Source organism: Mauremys reevesii, linkage group 1 (assembly GCF_016161935.1).
Source record: "Mauremys reevesii isolate NIE-2019 linkage group 1, ASM1616193v1, whole genome shotgun sequence".
In the NCBI taxonomy this organism is placed as follows: domain Eukaryota; kingdom Metazoa; phylum Chordata; order Testudines; family Geoemydidae; genus Mauremys; species Mauremys reevesii.
The window spans coordinates 248631393-248649733 of record NC_052623.1 but is presented as its reverse complement, the minus strand read 5'-3'; the positions used below and the strand labels follow the sequence as shown (position 1 = coordinate 248649733).

General features: G+C 46.4%; 1 protein-coding gene across 4 annotated transcripts; it reads right to left on the bottom strand.

Moving 5' to 3' along the window:
• On the bottom strand, window positions 1–15910 carry LOC120388936 (prostaglandin-E(2) 9-reductase-like). Of its 4 annotated transcripts, none has more exons than XM_039511063.1 (10): window positions 15650–15910; window positions 11238–11390; window positions 8228–8395; window positions 7293–7409; window positions 6801–6878; window positions 3810–3932; window positions 2822–2931; window positions 2349–2514; window positions 1122–1204; window positions 1–648 (listed from the first exon to the last, which is right to left on the bottom strand). In XM_039511063.1, the coding sequence occupies exons 2-10, from the start codon at window positions 11322–11324 to the stop codon at window positions 606–608; spliced, it is 975 nt and encodes a 324-aa protein (XP_039366997.1). In that variant the 5' UTR covers window positions 11325–11390; window positions 15650–15910; the 3' UTR covers window positions 1–605. The 4 variants fall into 4 exon arrangements, with proteins under 4 accessions (XP_039366997.1, XP_039367012.1, XP_039367005.1 ...); XM_039511078.1 differs by having other exon boundaries at window positions 15668–15910; XM_039511071.1 differs by lacking the exon at window positions 15650–15910 and adding an exon at window positions 12120–12171.
• Between the last annotated feature and the right edge of the window lie 2431 nt (window positions 15911–18341).

Sequence of the window (18341 nt, the reverse complement as noted above, 5' to 3'; positions counted from 1 at the left end):
ACACTTACTAATTGCAGCGCTGGAAAGCCTCCACCAGCGCTGCAACTCGCAAGTGTAGCCATACCCAATATCTTTTATAGTTGGTGAAAGAGACAAGCTTACACAGAGCTCTCCTTCAGGTCATGTAGGCTGTGTGTAACTCAAAAGCTTGCCTCATTGGCTTACAGAAACTGATCCAATAAAAGATAATACCTCACCCAACTTGTCTACCTAAAATCCTGGAATGAACAAGGCTATACCACCACCTAATGTCTGGTTAGTCACTATATTTTTACACACTAGCTTGGCTGAGATTTTCAAGAGGCACAGTGCATTCCCAGGGATTAAGTTCTAGCAGCTCAGAATGAAGACAAAATATTTATGAAAGACCAGGGGCAGGAACTGATTATATACAAAATACGCCTTCCCCCCATCAGCATTATCGAAAGCAAGAAGACAAGTCATTGTAAGGATGAGATTTAGCTGCTTACTGTCTAGGTTAAATTACACAGTAAACAAGTTGATGGAAACGGTGTTATAAATGGTATTTTTCCTCTAGAATTGGCCTTAGGTATAGAGCATTATTACTATTTGCTAACAACATAGGAATTGCAAATGAATCCTCTTTAATAGTCATCAGCAAATGGATACTCAGGATGGTCCAAAAATCTAAAAAACAAAATGCAGATAACATCTGTTTACTTTCCATGAAATATTCCCATGCAAACTGCAAGCAGTTAAGATGTGGCTTCCATATTTGCATTATGCAAATTATGCAACATTTATGATAATCATCAAGGATTATTTAATGTCCGTATAAGAGGATATAACCAGAGTTAATGGGATGATTGAGACAGGTCTGATTGCCAGGAAAAGCTTCTTGCCAGCAAGATCTTTTCAGCATCCAAAGCAATTACTGAGAGCCACTCCAAGAACTTTCTAATCTGTGCTGTCTAGAGAATAAAGAACTGATGGTGAGCCTTAGATTCCAAATTTCCACTGCCTGCTGCATTGCAGGACCTACAGGAAGGTATCAAACCTGACTGCTGCGAGACTAGCACAATCTGTCTTTTGTCAGGCTGTATTGCCCACAGTTGATTTCTACACTTAAAAATTCTTAAAACCCAAGTACTGCAACTCACTCTTGACACGGGTCATAGCGAAGGTTTTGGTTCAGGCTATCAATGGCTTTCATGTCCTCCTCTGTCAACTGGAAGTCAAACACCTATCAGAGAAAAAATGCTAATCATCAGATTTGCCTATGAAATGGACCAAATTGGCCCTTCATAAAGCAGGAAACAATTTCATTCGCTCTCGCATGCTAGTCATTTAGAGTGTCAGTCACTGAAATAATAATAATAATACCTATTTCTTATATGGCATTTTTCATCAGTAGATTTCAAAGCACTTCCCAATCTTTATTGTGTTTATACTCACAACACCTCTAAGAGGTAGGGAAGCATCTCTTTCATCATCCCCATTTGTAATGGAAAACAACACTCAGGCAGAGAGAGAGTAACTGACTTGCCAAAGGTCACACAGGAAGTCCATGGCAGAGTAGGGAATGGAACCTGAGATTTCCACAGCCTAGTCCAGTGCCCCAATTACTGCACCAACCTCCCTCTCCCAAATGCAACCTAGTAGAGGATGATTTTAATCCACTGACCTCTGGGTTATGGGCCCAGCACATTGCTGCTGCATGTGTATCAAAGGTCAGATACTGAAGTCCTCACCCAATCATTAGTTACTGAGGACTATGTGAGTTTTGCCCAAGTCAGGATTAAGTAACAACTGAACTGAACAACTGAGCAGAAACTGAGTAAAGACCTCAGAATTTGGTTCTAGATTAGCAGAGAAATTCTGAACAAAACCTCTCTGCATGAATTAATTTGTGTTGCCTGAGTTGCTTATAGCTTCACTTGGTAATGAGAAACACGTACAGCATAATACTTTGGTCTTTGTCCGACAAATCTCTCTGAAATGTCCCTTTATAACTATGCAACCTTTATATTGCAGTAGCACCTGGGCTCGAATTGTGCGAGGGACTGTAGAAACACAGGGCAAATGACAGTCCCTGTCCTAAGGAGCTTGGCTATATGCAGGTGAGAGGTGCATGGAGGTGCCATCTAGGGTGACCAGATGTCCTGATTTTATAGGGCTAGTCCCGTTTTTTGGGTCTTTTTCTTATATAGGCTCCTATTACCCCCCACCTCCTGTTTTTCACATTTGCTGTCTAGTCACTCTAGTGCCGTCAGTCCTCAACTTGAGGTGCCATATCCATGTAGGGCAGCAGTATCAGTGGTATTTTACATCCACTATTTGCAAACTTGTGAGCGTTTCTAAGGTATTTCTCCTTTCCACTGCTTTACCTTGAAGTTGTCTTCAATATGCTTTCTGGTGAAGCTCTTGGCAAGGACCACCACACCACGCTGCAGCTGGTAGCGCATGGCTACTAGAGCTGGGCTTCGGTTGTATTTTTTGGCCAGAGCATTCAGTATTGGATCTTCCAGCAGAAGTGGAGAGCTTTGATCCACCCTGCAAGGAAATACAGACACAGAGTGAGCGTATCTGATCTCAGGATCCGTGAGAGCTGAGCCTGTTGGAGGCGATACTCATTTATCATCAGATATTTAGCAAACATATTGGGCCTGATTCTCCACCGCCTGTCTCCTTGTGTGGTAATTTATATCTGTACCAAATGGGCACAAAACACAGCCATACTAATTTGGTAGCATGCTAAGCCCACTTTCCACCCATGTAAATGACCACACAAGATCAAGGCAGTGGAGAATCAGATGCGTTCTTTCAGTAATGAGACTCTACAGTCAGCTTCTTTCCTTACCATCTCTCATCTCTGTGAGATCCCAAGGCACTAAAAGCAACCAGGACAATATTTTTGGATTTGCAGAACTCCAGCAATTTCCTTTGGTTGAGGTACGGATGACATTCAACCTGAAGCATTAGAAAAATGGAGATTTCCGATTGTACAAAGAGCAACAGTCACACAACTCCCCTCCCAATTATCTATTATCATCAGCTTCATTTATCTAGGTGTTTATAATATTCCTTTAACCACAGCATCTAGGTGCATTTCTACTTTAAGAAGATAAATTATATTAAAATATTAAATAACTTCCTTTGAAATAAAATACAATCCTTTAGGTGATCTTGCAAACTTTAAATATTAAAGGACATACTGGACTCCTTACCTAAAGGCCAATCTATAAAATATATCTGGGCCAGAAGGGTAAAAACTCAAATACTTCTGATCACCTAATATCATCATTATCTCTATCCTACATGTAAAAAATGGCCTCCAGTGCTGTGTCTGTAGTTAAAGGCAGGCACATTTATTGGTGCCTGTAACTGCATGTTCTGAGAAATCTAAATACCCGACTGCACCTGCAAATCATCTCGGTATTTAAAAGCGTGCTGCTGTAGGCGAAAATAAATGTGCCTGCAGTTAAGCAGCTGAAATATAATTGCATGCTTAATATTGGAAGCCTCATTGAAGCTTAGCTAAAAACAAGAGCATAAGTATTTTCCAGAGGAGAAAGCCACCAAGACAGTAGATTTTCTTATACTTTCCCTTAAAATACACAGTCTGATTTCTATGAAATTTCATTACTAGCTGAATCAGTGTTTCCAGGAGAAAGGAGAAGCACAGCAAAGTGCAGAGTGACCTGGCTTTGCCTCACTTGGCTTGGGTTGCCTTCTAGCCCTTCTCTCTCTCCCAGGCTCTGCTGCATGACTCTTGTTTTCCAGTTCTCTTTATGGAATCACAATGAACCTTTCTGGGCCTTCATTTTAGCCACAGCTCAGAGTGTTACCTGGTTGCAGACAGGTTTGTACTTGAGTCCAGGTTTGTTCAGGATCATCTCCAGCTGTCTGCGGTTGAAGTTGGACACTCCAATGGACTTCACCAAGCCTGCATCTTTACATGCCTCCATGGCCTGGGAAAGAAAATATAGTCAGGTCCATTGTCACTGGTGCCAGGGCCGGATCCAGGCTCCAGCTCAGCAAGCAGGTGCTTGGGGCGGCCAAGGGGAAGGAGCGGCACGTCGGGCTCTTCAGTGGCGGGTCCCTCAGTCCCTCTCAGAGGGAAGGACCTGTCGCTGAATTGCCGCTGAAGAAGAAAGCGGCGCGGTGGAGCTGCCGCCGATCGCAATCATGGCTTTTTTTTTTCCCCTGCTGCTTGGGGCGGCAAAAACCCTGGTGCCTATAGCACTGGTGTCTGCACAATGCACTGGCGCCTACTAGCATATACTAGAGACTGCTTTCGTCTTTTGCTGTCATTGCGTTACTTCCCTACAGAGATCTGTTAGTGCACTCAGTATTGCCAACCCCAAGTGTTCAAAAAGCCTGAATCAGGCCCTAAAATATCATGAGACTGGTTAAAAAAACATGAGACTTAAAAAAGGAGGGGCTCTTTTTCTTTACCTTTTGGTTTTTGAACCTTTAGGGTTTACCTGAGTCATGTTTAGAAGCTTCTTTCCAAACCCATGGGGGTCTAGAAAGTTACTTGTTTTGTTTAAATGAAAGCTGAGATTCGCACATAACAACAGCATTCCAGGAGTTGTGCTTTAAGAAAAACAGCAAATATCACAAGACTCACAATAAAACTGTGAGACTTGGGAAAACTGGGCACTTCCGTTCTGACCTAGAACCTGATATTCTATGTTTCATCAAAGACTCTCTGTATCATCAGTCCTGGATACTGCTGTGAGACATTTTTCAGACAAATAGTTTACTCAACAAAAAATGTGGTTTCAATCGACCCAAAACTATTCAAGAGTTGGACATGAATAGTTTTGGCAATTCATAAAATGGGCAGCTGAGGAGAAGGAATTGGTGATTATGGTGGTGCGGCCATTAGAGTTACTACCTTAGAAATGCAAAAAACCCAGCACAACCCCCCCGCCCCCAAAGCAGCTTTTCAACTCCCACAAACAGCCACTCATCGTATCTAGAGAGATAATACATATAGATGAGATTGATAACATTGCATGTCTCCTCACTCTGTCATGACTGAAACCCTCTCTCGCACATACATGCACTGCGCTTGTGTGGTGGTGGGCACTGGGCAGATAGCTGTTTTTTTTCAACAGTTTTGATCTGTTATTGCTTAAACTGTGCAAGTAGGAACACTGAAGCATCTTTAGCTGGACGCAGAAACTTTTAACACTAGATATCCCAGTGTATTGTGCAAATCTTTAGACCCATGTAAAAAACTGGCAGATTAAATATTTTTTCTGGCAACTGGCAAATCCATAAAAAAAACTGGCCAGGTCGGCCAAACACCTGTCAGGTGTTAACCCTAGTAGCCACCCCCTTAATAAAGTTTAGCCCAGTGGTTAGAGAACTCATCAGGGATGTGGGAGACCGAGGGAGAATCCCCATTCTGGAACAGACAATTCACAGAAAGTTCCGGAAAGCTTCAGATTCAGTTCAACCCGAACTATTTTTTTTTTTTTTTTTAATTTTCCAAACTGAAAGATCAGTCATTTACCTAGCTCTAGTCCTAGGCCTCTCATGTGACGACAACGTGAGTTTTGATGAACTGTGGTTTGCCTGAGCAATGGAAAGTAGCTGGGAAAGGGCCCGAGGATTGAACTCCCTAATGTATAGGTGGTGTACATGCCCCCTTTACAGCAAGAAAACAGGTACAAAGAAATAGTAGAGAAAAAAGCTAATAAAATCTAGGTTGATTCTTCCTCCATTTTCTTTCTCCCCCATCCCCTCCTTTCCTCCAAGAGGTTTCCATGGCAGCCTGAGACCATGTAACTTTTTGTACCAGGTAGAACTATGTCAGTTAGCTGTTTTTTTTTGTTTTGTTTTTTTTTAAACCAAAACATTTGTACCAGTAAACCCCTGGTGTGGATGCTGTTATACTGATGTAAGGGTGCTTAATACTGGCATAGCTTCTTTCCCCCAGAAGGGAGATACACAGTAACATTTGTGTTTAGAGAGCTCATTGTTTCTTTTATAAAAACAGCATCAGGAGGGACTCTCACAACACATCAGAGGGCTGGTCTACACTATGGGGGGAGGGAGAAATTGATCTAAGATACGCAACTTCAGCTCCCCCTGTTGACTCCGCTACCGCTGTTCAGGCTGGTGGAGTTCCGAAGTCAACGGGAGAGCTTTCGGGGATCGATATATCGCGTCTAGATGAGACACGATATATCGATCCCCGAGAAATAGATCGCTACCCGCTGATACGGACAGAACTGCCTTGTATCTTAACATAGCCTTACAAAAGGGCTAGTCAATTATTTTTTGTCAAGGTTCAAATTTCTTGGTCAAGGTATAGGCAAGGTCCAGACTCCAGAGAAACATCTTTCACTTTGCAATAACAGCAATGATAATAAGTAAATAAAAAGATTTCAGGGTCTGTTCAAAAGCGTCTGGGGGCCTGGTTTTGGCCCATGGCCCACCTACTGCCTGCCCCTGCTTTAAATATTCCATGCGCCCATTCTCCCAGGTGAGTAACATTTTTCTGCAGGTGAGTAGGATCATAGGAACTGCCATACTGGAGCAAACCAGTGGGCCATTTTGTCCTGTTCCAAAAGTGACCTCTACTAGCTGCTTTAGAGGAAGATACAAGAAATCCACAATTGGACAGCTATGAAATAACCCACCTCCAAGAAAAGTTTCTTCCTAAACCCCTCTTAGAATTTGGCTTATGCCTTGAAATATAGATTTGATTTTTGTTTTTTTTTCATACAATCATGGGTATGTAGATTTTGTGCCTGGTCTGGTAAGTTTTCATGACAGTTTTGCAAAGGTGTTTTCATGTTATATTTGTACATGATACCCACCTCCCATGTGGCACACAGGTCTACGTTATCAAAAATCAATTTTCCATTTCCATCCATTGGGAATAAATCATCTCCAGGCTTAAAAACAAAAGAAACAATGTAATCAGATAAACCTCCCCTTTGGTATGGCACTTGACATGAATTGCTTTCTGGAGAAATTCTGGAAATATATTGAGCTACTGCGACATGTTGGTAACTCAATATTCACAGCACATTTAACCTTTATTTTTAAGTGCAAAGTTCTTTCTGAAACCTGATGGATGTTCAGTCCATCAGTTCTCTTGATTACCTCTGCATCCCTAACATAAATGAAAGCCCATTTTACATCTGATCTGGAAGAAATATACGTAGGGAAACTGTTTGGTATTGTAAAGCTCCTTGTTCCTTACAGCAATGTCTCTGAATCAAGCAGTTAACTTACAGTCTGTCCTAAAGCAAAAGGGGAACTGTGGGGACAAGATTCTCCTCTGTTCAGACAGAACTTTTTTTTACCTTTAAAGATAGGGGTGTATGAATAATATAGAGATCAATGTAGTCAAACTGCAGGCTCTTCAGTGACTTTTCCAGGGCTGAGGGGACCATCTCAGGAGCGTTAAAAGTGCTCCAAAGCTGTAGAAAGTGAAAAGAGAACAACTGCCATCAGAATTGTATGTTCACAAGGCTGATTCCCTAAATAACTTTATTCTGCTATATCTCAAGCATGAAATGTCAGTGTATATACAGTATATTATGCATTATTTTATCCAAATTTTAATTTTAATAATATACAAAGTCTAAGGGTGCCCAGCATTTAATTAATGTTGCATCATCATACCCTGCAGCATTAAAAAGTGAACATTCATACAGGGACTCTGTCTTGTAGGGGCACCATGAGGGTAGAAAATGGAAACAACTAATGTGTCTTTCAAAAATCAATTTATCCCAGTCTGGGACCACAAATAATGCACCAATCGTAATTATATGGCTATTGCATACATAGTTACAGTTGGAGGAGTTAAGATCGTTTAGGTGCCTAACCTGTGTATTTCTATAGCTTAACATATTTGGATTTCTTTCAAGTATAACCTTAAATCTATCACCTGGTCTGTAATGATTGGTTTGGGAAAATTACAGCATCTCTGTAATGCTTTTAGCTTTAAGTTACTAACACTTACTCACCCTTAACTTCAGTTCAATGTAGTTTTTATCTGGTAACTGTATCTAGGCACCAGGCCTGCTAAAGCTCCAGCTGGTACTAGTGCATATAATCCTTTCCCCACAGGATTAGCACTTGGTAACAGGTGGTGTGTTTCAGGCAAATAAATCCTGTCAGCCTGCTACAACTTGTACTTATCCCTTCACTGAAGTCACTGTTTTCTTGCTGCCAAAAAGCAGCACAGAAAGAAGCAAGAGAACAAGTGATGGGATTTAGAACAAAACCCACTTACCTTTCCTGTGTAAAATATGTCTTCTCTTTTGACTGTTCCATCTGCAATCTTCTCTCGAATGGCTCGCCCAACCTCCTCCTCATTCTCATATAAATAGGCTCCATCTATATGGCGGTAGCCAACTTCAATAGCCACCTTTACAGCCTCCTCACACTTACTTTTTGGAACCTATGAATTAAAAACAGAAAGACGAAAAAGCCTCAACATGTCTGGCTCAGGGACGATATTTTAAAGTGTGGTTCCAATATGAAAAGAGACTGTGAAAATGTCACCTTCTTACTCAGACACCTTCTTTGTGTGTATTCACATTCACCTCTGCTTAATTTAGTGAAAAAAGTAAATTTTCCATCATGTAAAAGTCCTATAGAATTTAATGGGCAATGACCATAGTTCTACAGAATGTTTAAACCAATCTACAGATTCTATAGAACAGATGTAATTCTCTAATAAAATCTCACATTTGGTTTAAAAATTCTTCAGAAAAGTGATCAATTTCTATTACATTCAATAAGCTTTTAGACACCATTTAAAGAACACTATTTAATTGCTATAAAATCTTATTACTTTCATCCCTATTAAATTCTATAGGGCTATAGGCCGATCTAGTAAAGATAATGGGATGGCACAGGTGTCACTGAGTCCAGAACTTGGCTTTCACAACCCTTTTACTGATGATGATACACAAGAAGAAAAGAACACAGCTTGCCTCTCAGGTTGAACATCAATTTTGCAGCCCTAGCAGTCAGAAAATACATTTTTTTAGTTGTAAATTGAACACATTTAATCCTGAAATCACTTGAAAGACAATAATATGGAACCACACTACAACTTTTACAGAGTCTCTTTTCAGACTAGAACCATACTTTTAGTCACTAATCACCTAAAAGTGAGGAGGAAAGTTCTGCCCTAATTTACACCAGTGCAACCTCTATTGATTTCAGTAACCCTTGATACATCAGAGAGTATTACAAGTTAATCCACTGGAATGCTGATAATCTGCACAATGAGTCAATGTATAGGGTCCATAATTATCTGAGTCAATGAGAGTTCTGCCTGAAGGACTGAATAACAATCGAGTAAGGAGCTAAAGGTTTGACCCACACAGCCCTCTGACTAGATGGACTTTTCAAATAAGATAAAGTGTCTGGGATTTTTGTACAGCAGGTGTTGCAAGCTCAGAAAGAGCTGTCTCCGCTACCTGATTGGTCCCTCCTCTGCAGCTGCAGCTGCCAGATCCTGCCCACCCAGGCCCCTGCTCCTAGCCCTGGGGAGGAGGAGAGGCATGGAGGCGTTGACTGATGGCTGGCACCATGTCCTGGACCTACGCCAGCCACACTGCCACTGTGACAGGGAACAACACAGCCCCCCACCTTGAGCATGAGGCCACAGATGCCCCCTCTAGCACTGCCCAAATACCCCCTCCAGTGTACACACCCTTCTAGTACCCCCTAAATACCCGCTCCAGCATACCACTCCCAGTGCACAGACCCCTCCACCACCACCCAAAACCCCCCTCCTAGTCTGAGGTGCTGGAACAATTTGTATAGTGGGGGTCGCTGAGAGCCATTGAACCAAATTGTTACCCGGTATGTAGTGGAAACCCCTTCAAGCCAGGGGGCGCAGCAGCACCCCCAACACCCCTAGTTCCAGCACTTATGCTCTCAGCATACACTCCCCGCTATTGCCCCCCAGATACCCGATCACAGTACACACATATCCCTCCAGCACCCCCCAACTGTACCCCCCTGCAGCTCCCCCACTCCCAAGGCAGTGTCCTCTTTTTGGGAAACTGAAAGATGGTAACCCTGTACATGAGTGAGTGTGACATTAAAGGGATTCTGCATGGACTCAAGAGCCTGCCCATGCTGATCTATTTTCAAGATTTGGGTCTTGATGGGTGACTTTGGGCAAGTTCTTTTCTTCAGTTTCCCCATGTTTAGAATTAGGATAGTGATACTTATCTTCCATTGCAAAGTGCTTGGGATCTATGGGTGAGAGAGCCGTATGTACTGTAAGTACAACATAATGATTTTTTAGTCACTACTAATTTGGATGGACTCTGAACCAATGACAAAGAGATAAAAGGCTTTGTATCCCATTACCTAAGTCCCCTATTCCTTTCAAGGTCAGTCTTTGTTTGCTCACCCCATGAAGCAAATACAGTTTTGAATAGTGTCAGCACATTTATTGTTTATCTGGCATAGAACATATATTTACATGTAGCTACACAGTCGGGGTGGGGGGGGAGGAGAGAGAAGAAAAATAACAGATGGTGCTGGCAGACTGTAAGTAGTGCTGAAAGCACATGTCCTGATCGAGCTGTATAACATTTTAAATGGCCCAGAGAGGATGACACAAAATTACTCAAGAGAGTAACAGGGTGAAAAACAATGGAGCATAAATTAAAGCTCTGAAAGACATGTAGACACACCTTTAAGCACAGCATGTGGAATTCAGGTGTGGAATGGACTCCCAAAAACAGCAGTAGGAGCTGCAGTTGTGAACATATTTTTATACTCAGACAGGCACTTAGAAGATATATCGCAATAGAGAACAAGCTGTGAACAAACAGCAGGATGAACAAAGATAAGCTGCGTTGCCTCCTTTTCTTTCCAAATTTCGCAGTATAGAAAACCTTCACAAGTATATAAAAACTACCCGGTATAGGACAATTGGCAGTTAAATGAGGAAAGAACTGGGAATAGCAAAGAGAGCAGCAGGTCAGGACTGAGGTGTATTGCAGAGAGGCATGTGGACCCATGAATGGAACAGCTAACCTGATGGCAAGTCAGAGCTGAAGTTCGTTGCAGACCAGCATGGGGCCCATTGTTGGAACTGCAGAAAGTGCTGCATGCTGGGATGGAGAGCTCTGTGGAGGAAACTATACAGTGCCTACCCTCACTATCTAGATCTTAGTGCTGTCAGTCGCTCATTTTCATGCACAGCACCAAACTTCATACAACAAACACAAACTTCCTATTTTGGAATAATCTGTAAAAGTTTTACTCACTGTATCAGGGGCGTAGGTACCAAGTCCGACCACAGGAATTCTGTACCCATCATTCATTTCCATAGAGGTATCTTTGCAGAGCTCCATTGTCCTCCACTGAACAGTGTATGCCAGTTCTTTCTTGAAGCTTGAAATTTTGCTACACGTCTGCCCCTGACAGAATATTATTTTTATTTACTGAGGCGTGGAGACTGAGGGAGTAATGAAGCCTATAACTGCAGTTTCCAAAGGGGTCAAAAATGCAACACAGCAAACCAGCTGGGAGATGTTCAGCATTGCTTAATACAAGGCTCAAAGATTAGTCAGTTTTTGTAATGCACATACCCAAAGGTAGTGGTGGTAGGGAGCGGCTATCTAATCCGATCACTGCTGAAAAAGAGTTGAAAAGAGGAATGAAGGTCTCCTCTTTCCTAAAGCTGGAAAGGGGACAAACAACTCGCTTTGAAATTCATTCTCTCTTTGGCACTGAAGTTATTTATCACATCACTGCGAAAATATGACCTCAAGCTGGGACATTAACACACACATTCCCCTAGCCATTCTCCTTACAGTTTTCACTGATAAAGGAAGTAATCCCAGGATAGTATTCCATGCATGGAAGAGAAGAATGAGATCCTCACCCTCACTCCAACTCCTTTGTGATGGATTAAAGACCCAGAGTGGTGTAAAGTGGCCCTGTGTCTTTAATGGGTTCTTCCAGGGTGATGATTGCTCTGGCACAGCCCTAAGCTAAGCTCTGAGCACGGTTAGGCAGCGAGTTCTATGGGCCCAGGAGCCCAGGCTCCACCAATATTCCCAAAGGGGGGCCCAGCTCCACCAATGTTTGGGCCCCAGGCCCTGTGCTTTGGGGGTCCCCGCGCCAGCAATGTGGGGAGCTCTCACCTCAGGGGCAGCTCTCCCCAGCCCTGGAGAGGCTCCGGGGCTGACTTGGCTCACAGCCCATTGGCTGGGAACCCCAGCCAATGGGAGCTGCAGGGGGCGGTGCCAGAGCTGCCTGGCCGCGCCTCCACAGCAGGGAGGGGGAGGGAGCCACCGGCTGCGGCTCTCAGCCCTGGGCAGAGCGAGCAGCAGGGTCTGTGCCTGTCAGACAGACTCAGCCGGTGAGCCGGGGGGCAGCCAGACACAGAGACACAGCCGGGGGGTTGTGGGACAGACAGACACAGCCAGGGGGTGGTGGGGACAGACAGACACACGGACACAGCTGGGGGTTGTGAGACAGACACACACAGCCGGGGGATTGGGGACACACACACACAGCTGGGGGGTGGTGGGGACAGACAGACACACGGACACAGCCGGGGGACAGACGGACACAGCCAGGGGGTTGTGGGACAGACACACACCAGGACACAGCCGGGGTTGTGGGGACAGACAGACGGACACAGCTGGGGGGTTGTGGGGACAGACAGATGGAGCCGTGGGTGGGGGAAAGGAGCAGCAATGGGCACCCCGGGGCTGGCATAAAATACACAGGACAGGGGGGGGGGCTTCCTGAGGGGACTATAGTAACACCCCCCGCAGAGCAGACCCAGGTTGCAGCTGGCTCCACCCGTCACAGCCCCCTGCCTCACAGAGACCCACACAACCCTCTGCCCCCTCGAGAGACTCCCAATGACCCCTGTGCCCCTGTCACTCCTCTCCAGAGAGCCCTCCCCTTTGTGCCAGACCACTCCCCTCCCCCACTGCCTCCCCTCCTCCAAAGCTCCCTACAATCTCCCCCTTTGCCTTCTGCCCCCCAGCCCAGCCCATTCCATTGGCCGGGAGGCTCCCAGTCTAGTGGCTAGCAGGGCCCATGGGAGCTGCACCTGAGGCAGGGTGCCTGCCTGCAGATGCAGACCTGCCTGGCTGTGCCTCTACAGCACAGGGAGGGGGAGCCACAGGTGAGGATGGCCGCCAACTTATATGGGTTCCTGGGGCTAAAGCCCCAGGAATATTCAAAGTCAGGGGCTCTGCTACACCAATATTTGGAGCTAGGTTTCTCCCCTTTAAATCCCAGCCGCAGCCGGGAATTAAAAGGCTCTGGGTTGCCCGCAGCGGTGGGGAGCCCAGAGCCCTTTAAATCCCAGCCGCGGCCGGGAATCAGAGGGCTCTGGGCTGTCCGCAGCCGTGGGGAGCCCAGAGCCCTTTAAATCTCAGCTGCGTCCGGGAGTCAGAGGGCTCTGCGCTGCCCGCAGCGGCAGGGAGCCCAGAGCCCTTTAAACCTCAGCCGCGGCTGGGAGTCAGAGGGCTCTGGGTTGCCCGCAGCGGCGGGGAGCCCAGAGCCCTTTAAATCTCAGCTGCGGTGGGGAATCAAAAGGCTCTGGGTTGCCCGCAGCAGCGGGGAGCCCAGAGCCCTTTAAATCCCAGCTGCGGCCGGGAAATAGGCTCTGGGCTGTCCGCAGCGGCGGGGAGCGTAGAGCCCTTTAAATCCCAGCCACAGCCGGGAAATAAAAGCCTCTGGGTTGCCCGCAGCGGCGGGGAGCCCAGAGCCCTTTAAATCTCAGCCGCGGCCGGGAATCAGAGGGCTCTGGGCTGCCCGCAGAGATTCCGAGCCCTGGCTGGGATTTAAAGGGCTCACGGCTCCCCGCAGCTGCCGGCAGCCCAGGGCTGTTTCAATCCCGGCATGCAGCCGCTGTTTGCCCCCTCCCCAGACCTCTGCCCCAACTGCCCCCCAGGACTCCCACCCCCTATCTAACACCGCTGGTGGTCCTTATTCCCTGATACCCCTCTCCTGGGACTCCTGCCCCTAACTGCCTCCCAGAACCCCACCCCCTATCTAAATGCTGCTGCTCCTTGTCCCCCGATTGTTCCCTTCTAAGACCCCTGCTCCAACTGCCCCTTGGGACCCCATCCCCTATCTAAGCCTCCCTTCTCCTTGTCCCCAACTGCCCCCTCCTCAGACCCCCCCCCCAGCTTTCCCCCAGGACCCCACCCCCTACATGTTCCCTGATAAACCCCTGGGACTCCCATGCCTATCCAACTGCTCACTGTCCCCTGACTGCCCCCCTGAACCTCTGCCCCATCCAACCACCCCAGCTTCCTGTCCCTTGACTGCCCCCTGGAACTCCCTACCCCTTCTCCAACCTCCAGCCCCCTTACTGTGCCACTCAGACCAGCGTGTCTGGCTCCATGCAGCTCCAGACACATTGCTGCCATGCTCCCCCACGGAGCCCACAGCCCCCCCCCCCAGCACCTGCCTTCCAGATTTGAACACCTCAAAATTCAGGAGTGCTCAAGCTCAGTTTGGGCAGCTGTTACTTCATTTCTCCCAAATCAAATATACTGATCCACTGTAACTTGCTGTAGAAAAAGCAGGATAAAATTGAGCAAGAAATGCTTATTAGCACTGGAATTGCTATTTTCAACAGCCATTGCCTTTTTGTTTGTTTAAGGAAGACAGTGATATTGCATTGGCAAATTCCCCATAGAAAGAAAGAGTGGAACAAAAGAATAATAAAGGCACCTCAACTTTTCCTCATTTATGGAGAACAGTCTTATAATATGCATCCAGATATCCTCCAATCACACAAGCTGAAAATTGTTCCACTTTACTGCAGCTCTGTAACCATATGGGAACCAATCCTGTCTGTGTTTTGTGCACATCCAAAATTCCTGCTGAATGACCTGCCCTGGGAGCGTTACCAGTGACCCAGGGCTGGGGAGGCAGGAGGTGTGGCGGGGGGGAGGCACTGGTGTGGGGGAGCCCAGAGCTGGGGCACTGATGGGGAGGAAAGGGGGAAGCCCAGTGCTGGGGCTGCAGGGGGTGTGGGTCAGTGGGGGGAGAGCCCAGGGTGGGAGCGGGGGGGCACCACCATTTTGGGCCCCACCAAAAATTATACAAACCTGCTGCCTACATGCTGTAGAGCAGTGGTCCCCAACATGGTGCCCGCGGGGACATCTATGTGCGCCCGCGTACTGTCCGGTGGACGAGTATCTGCCGAATTGCTGCCGAGAAGCAGAGTCATCCAGAGGCATCTCTGCTGAAAGGCCGCTGATTTTCGGTGGCATTTCGGCGGTGACGCCTATTGATGTTGCCGCTTCTCGGCGGCATTTTGGCAGATGCTCATCCACCAGCCACGGTCCTCGGTGGCTCATTGTCCGGCTCCCACCAGATGAAAAAGGTCGGGGACCATTGCTGTAGAGGCATGCTGGGAGGGGAAGAGGTGTGTAAGAGGCAGGGTTTTAGTCTCTGGGGCTGTGGCTCACTGAACAGCCCAAGGAGGCTGCTGTAACTTAGTGAGGCCTCTAGGGCTGCCTAATATACACCAGTGACCTGTCCAGCCCCCAGAACCGCCTAGGATTAAGAGGCTGCAAAAGGATTTAAAGCCACTTTATCCCCCTCCTTTACCCTGAGCTTCTGCAGCACAGAATCCTACTTAAGGTGCATAAAGGAGTCATAGGAAAACAAAGAAACAGAATAGCTATATTCTTACCAATATGTTCCACACTACCTTTCTGAAAAGCTCCCTTGTCCAGCGTATTTCAATGGAGGGTTTTTTCTTTATAGAATTACAGAAATGTAGAGCTGGAAGAGACCACAAGAAGCCATTTAGTCTGTCCTTGTGCTCCGAGGCAGGATTAAATACACCTAGACCATCAGTGACGCTCTTAGAATTTCAGTGGAGTTAAAAGTTAATTTTCTCCCCTAAAACCTCGTACATCCAGCTTTCAAGTGTTGTCTGTATGATCATCAGCCTTCACACTGCCTGTGCTGAGTAGGAACATGAGCCAATAGGCTGGGAGAAGAGAATGACTGTTAGTGTCTCGGAAGGATAATTGCCCCGAGCCAGCAATTTTTGTTGTTTGCTGAAATGTCTGCATGTTTAAATCATTGCCTCCAGAGAACAACACACACTGTGTGCTTTCAGTGGATCAGTGCAGGAATTATTGGAGAAAACATAACAGGTCATTCCCAAGTGTAAGAGTCATGGTTTTTGCCTCCCCATTTGCAGCATTTTCCTTAGTGTGCTTTATTTAAGAGTAACAACAAGCACAAAGTTGCACACTGGGGGTTTCTGCTGTCTCAGAAAAGGAACTGAGCATGAAGCAAAATAAGCCCTTTAATTTTGTCTCATGACCATCTCTGACTTGTTCAGCTGCTGTCTGCTATGACTCACAGACATTAGAGATGGGAAAGACCTTCTAGGTTATCCACAACATGATGCCTGGTACAGGGCTGGTACTTCAACAATAATAGTCCAGCCCATTTCCCAGTAAACGCAGGATTATCCCCTACAAAGCATGTGTCTGAGAGAATTCAAATAACTCCCAATTTATCTTCCTAATGCAAAGATAGACTAAGAACGGGGAGCTGCATAATAACAGAAAGTTCTACTCCATCGTGTTAGGGGCTTTCCCTTTGCCCTCTCCCCTGATTCTTGTCTCGCAGACAGAAAGCAGAAGACCGGAAGTCCAAAGTGCAGGCAATGTGATGTTTATTGGGGTTAGTTTCAAGCAAGCATATCCATAGCTTTGACGCCGCAGAGCCTTTCCCATGTCCCCATTCCCACTTCCTCCTATCAGGCCCAAATATACCTGCAGTATACGCCCCTGGTCCCATCCCTTACAATTTATGGTCATGTTTCATTTTGGAGGGTTGTGAGGCTGGGGGCTTGGTAACATCTCTTTTGTATCCCCTGGGAGAGGTAAGGAGTGAGATTGTGTCCTGGCCAAGGCCAGGCCTTTCTTTGGCTTTTAGTGTGTCTTGTGCCTCCTCCTCCGCCTCCCCCTTGTCCCTATTAACTGGTTGCTTGACCTTGACTTGAGAGAGGAGCCAGGCAGCCTTCCAGTGTATGCCCATATATTACACTCCCACCATATCCAGTAACACTTTAGCGCTGTTCCTTATCTTTCTCATTGTACTAACTAACCCATCTGGCTAGGCAGAAGCAACACACAGTGTCTGTTCATTGTTCACATATATTAGTAAGGATATAAGAGTAAAAAAAATCAAACCCAAAATTCTATCTCAGGCTAACAAATAGGCCTATATACTAACACCTCACTCCTGCAGCCCAGGTGTGGTGCATCACAGGTAGCTGGGCTCCTTGGAGATTATGGGCCAGTTCCACAGCGGAGACTGCTCCATTTTAGCAGAGAGTGACTCTCCACATGCCTGAGGCAATAGTGGAGCAATGTAACATACCCTATCATGGCTCATTGCTGTATTCTATGTATCTCTATTGGCCACATTGTTTGCATTACCTCAAAATATTCTGGGCCACGTCAGGAGCTGGTTTAAATTAGCATAACGCAAGTGAGTCAAATTCCCTACTCAGCTACACAGGTGTGACTCAGTGGTGTACTAAGAAGGTGGAAGTAAGAGGAGCATCACATCCCTTGACCTCAATGGAGCTGCGCTGATTTACACTCACTGGGGAACTGGAATTCTGCATTTAAAGCTAAAGTCTTGACCCTTCTTTGCAGTGGGAGAAAAATCCTAGTGCAAAACAACGGCACATTTTGTTGCGCAGGGGAAGCAGGATTCACAACTGTGATGGGTTACCTGGGGTGCAATCTGGAACTGGGGTACCGCTGAGCCCTCTGTCTTACCAGCCTGGGTTCCCTTTCACACTGTGACCCCGTGGCAAGCTGCAAACCCCTCCAGATACTGCACTGGTAACTATAAGACCATCTGCAGGACGTGTGTGTGTGTGTGTGAGTGAGAGAGAGAGCGATTGAATTCATATTCTAACTGTTGTATTTTCGATAAACACAGCATATTGCCTTTTCCCCTGAAAAAGATCCCGTGTGCTTCTCATAAGCATAACATAGATCCCAGGAAGCAGCTGCCAGGTACCTGCAGCTCCTAGACTCATGAGCAGCCAGGGAGGCTCCATGTGCTGCACTCGCACCTGCTGGCACTGCCCCCACATCTCCCATTGGTTGGGGTTCCCAGCCAATGGGAGCTGTGGAGCCGGTACTTGGAACAGGGGCAGTGCATGTAGCCTCCCTGGCTGCGCATGCATCTAGGGGCTGCAGGGGACCTGACAGTCACTTCCAGGAGCCATGCAGAGATAGGGCAGGCAGGGAACCTGCCTTAATCCCCGGATCCCCGCTGTGCTGTGGACCGGACTTTTCATGGCTGGTGCTGACCAGACCTGCCAGGGTCCCTTTTTGACCGGG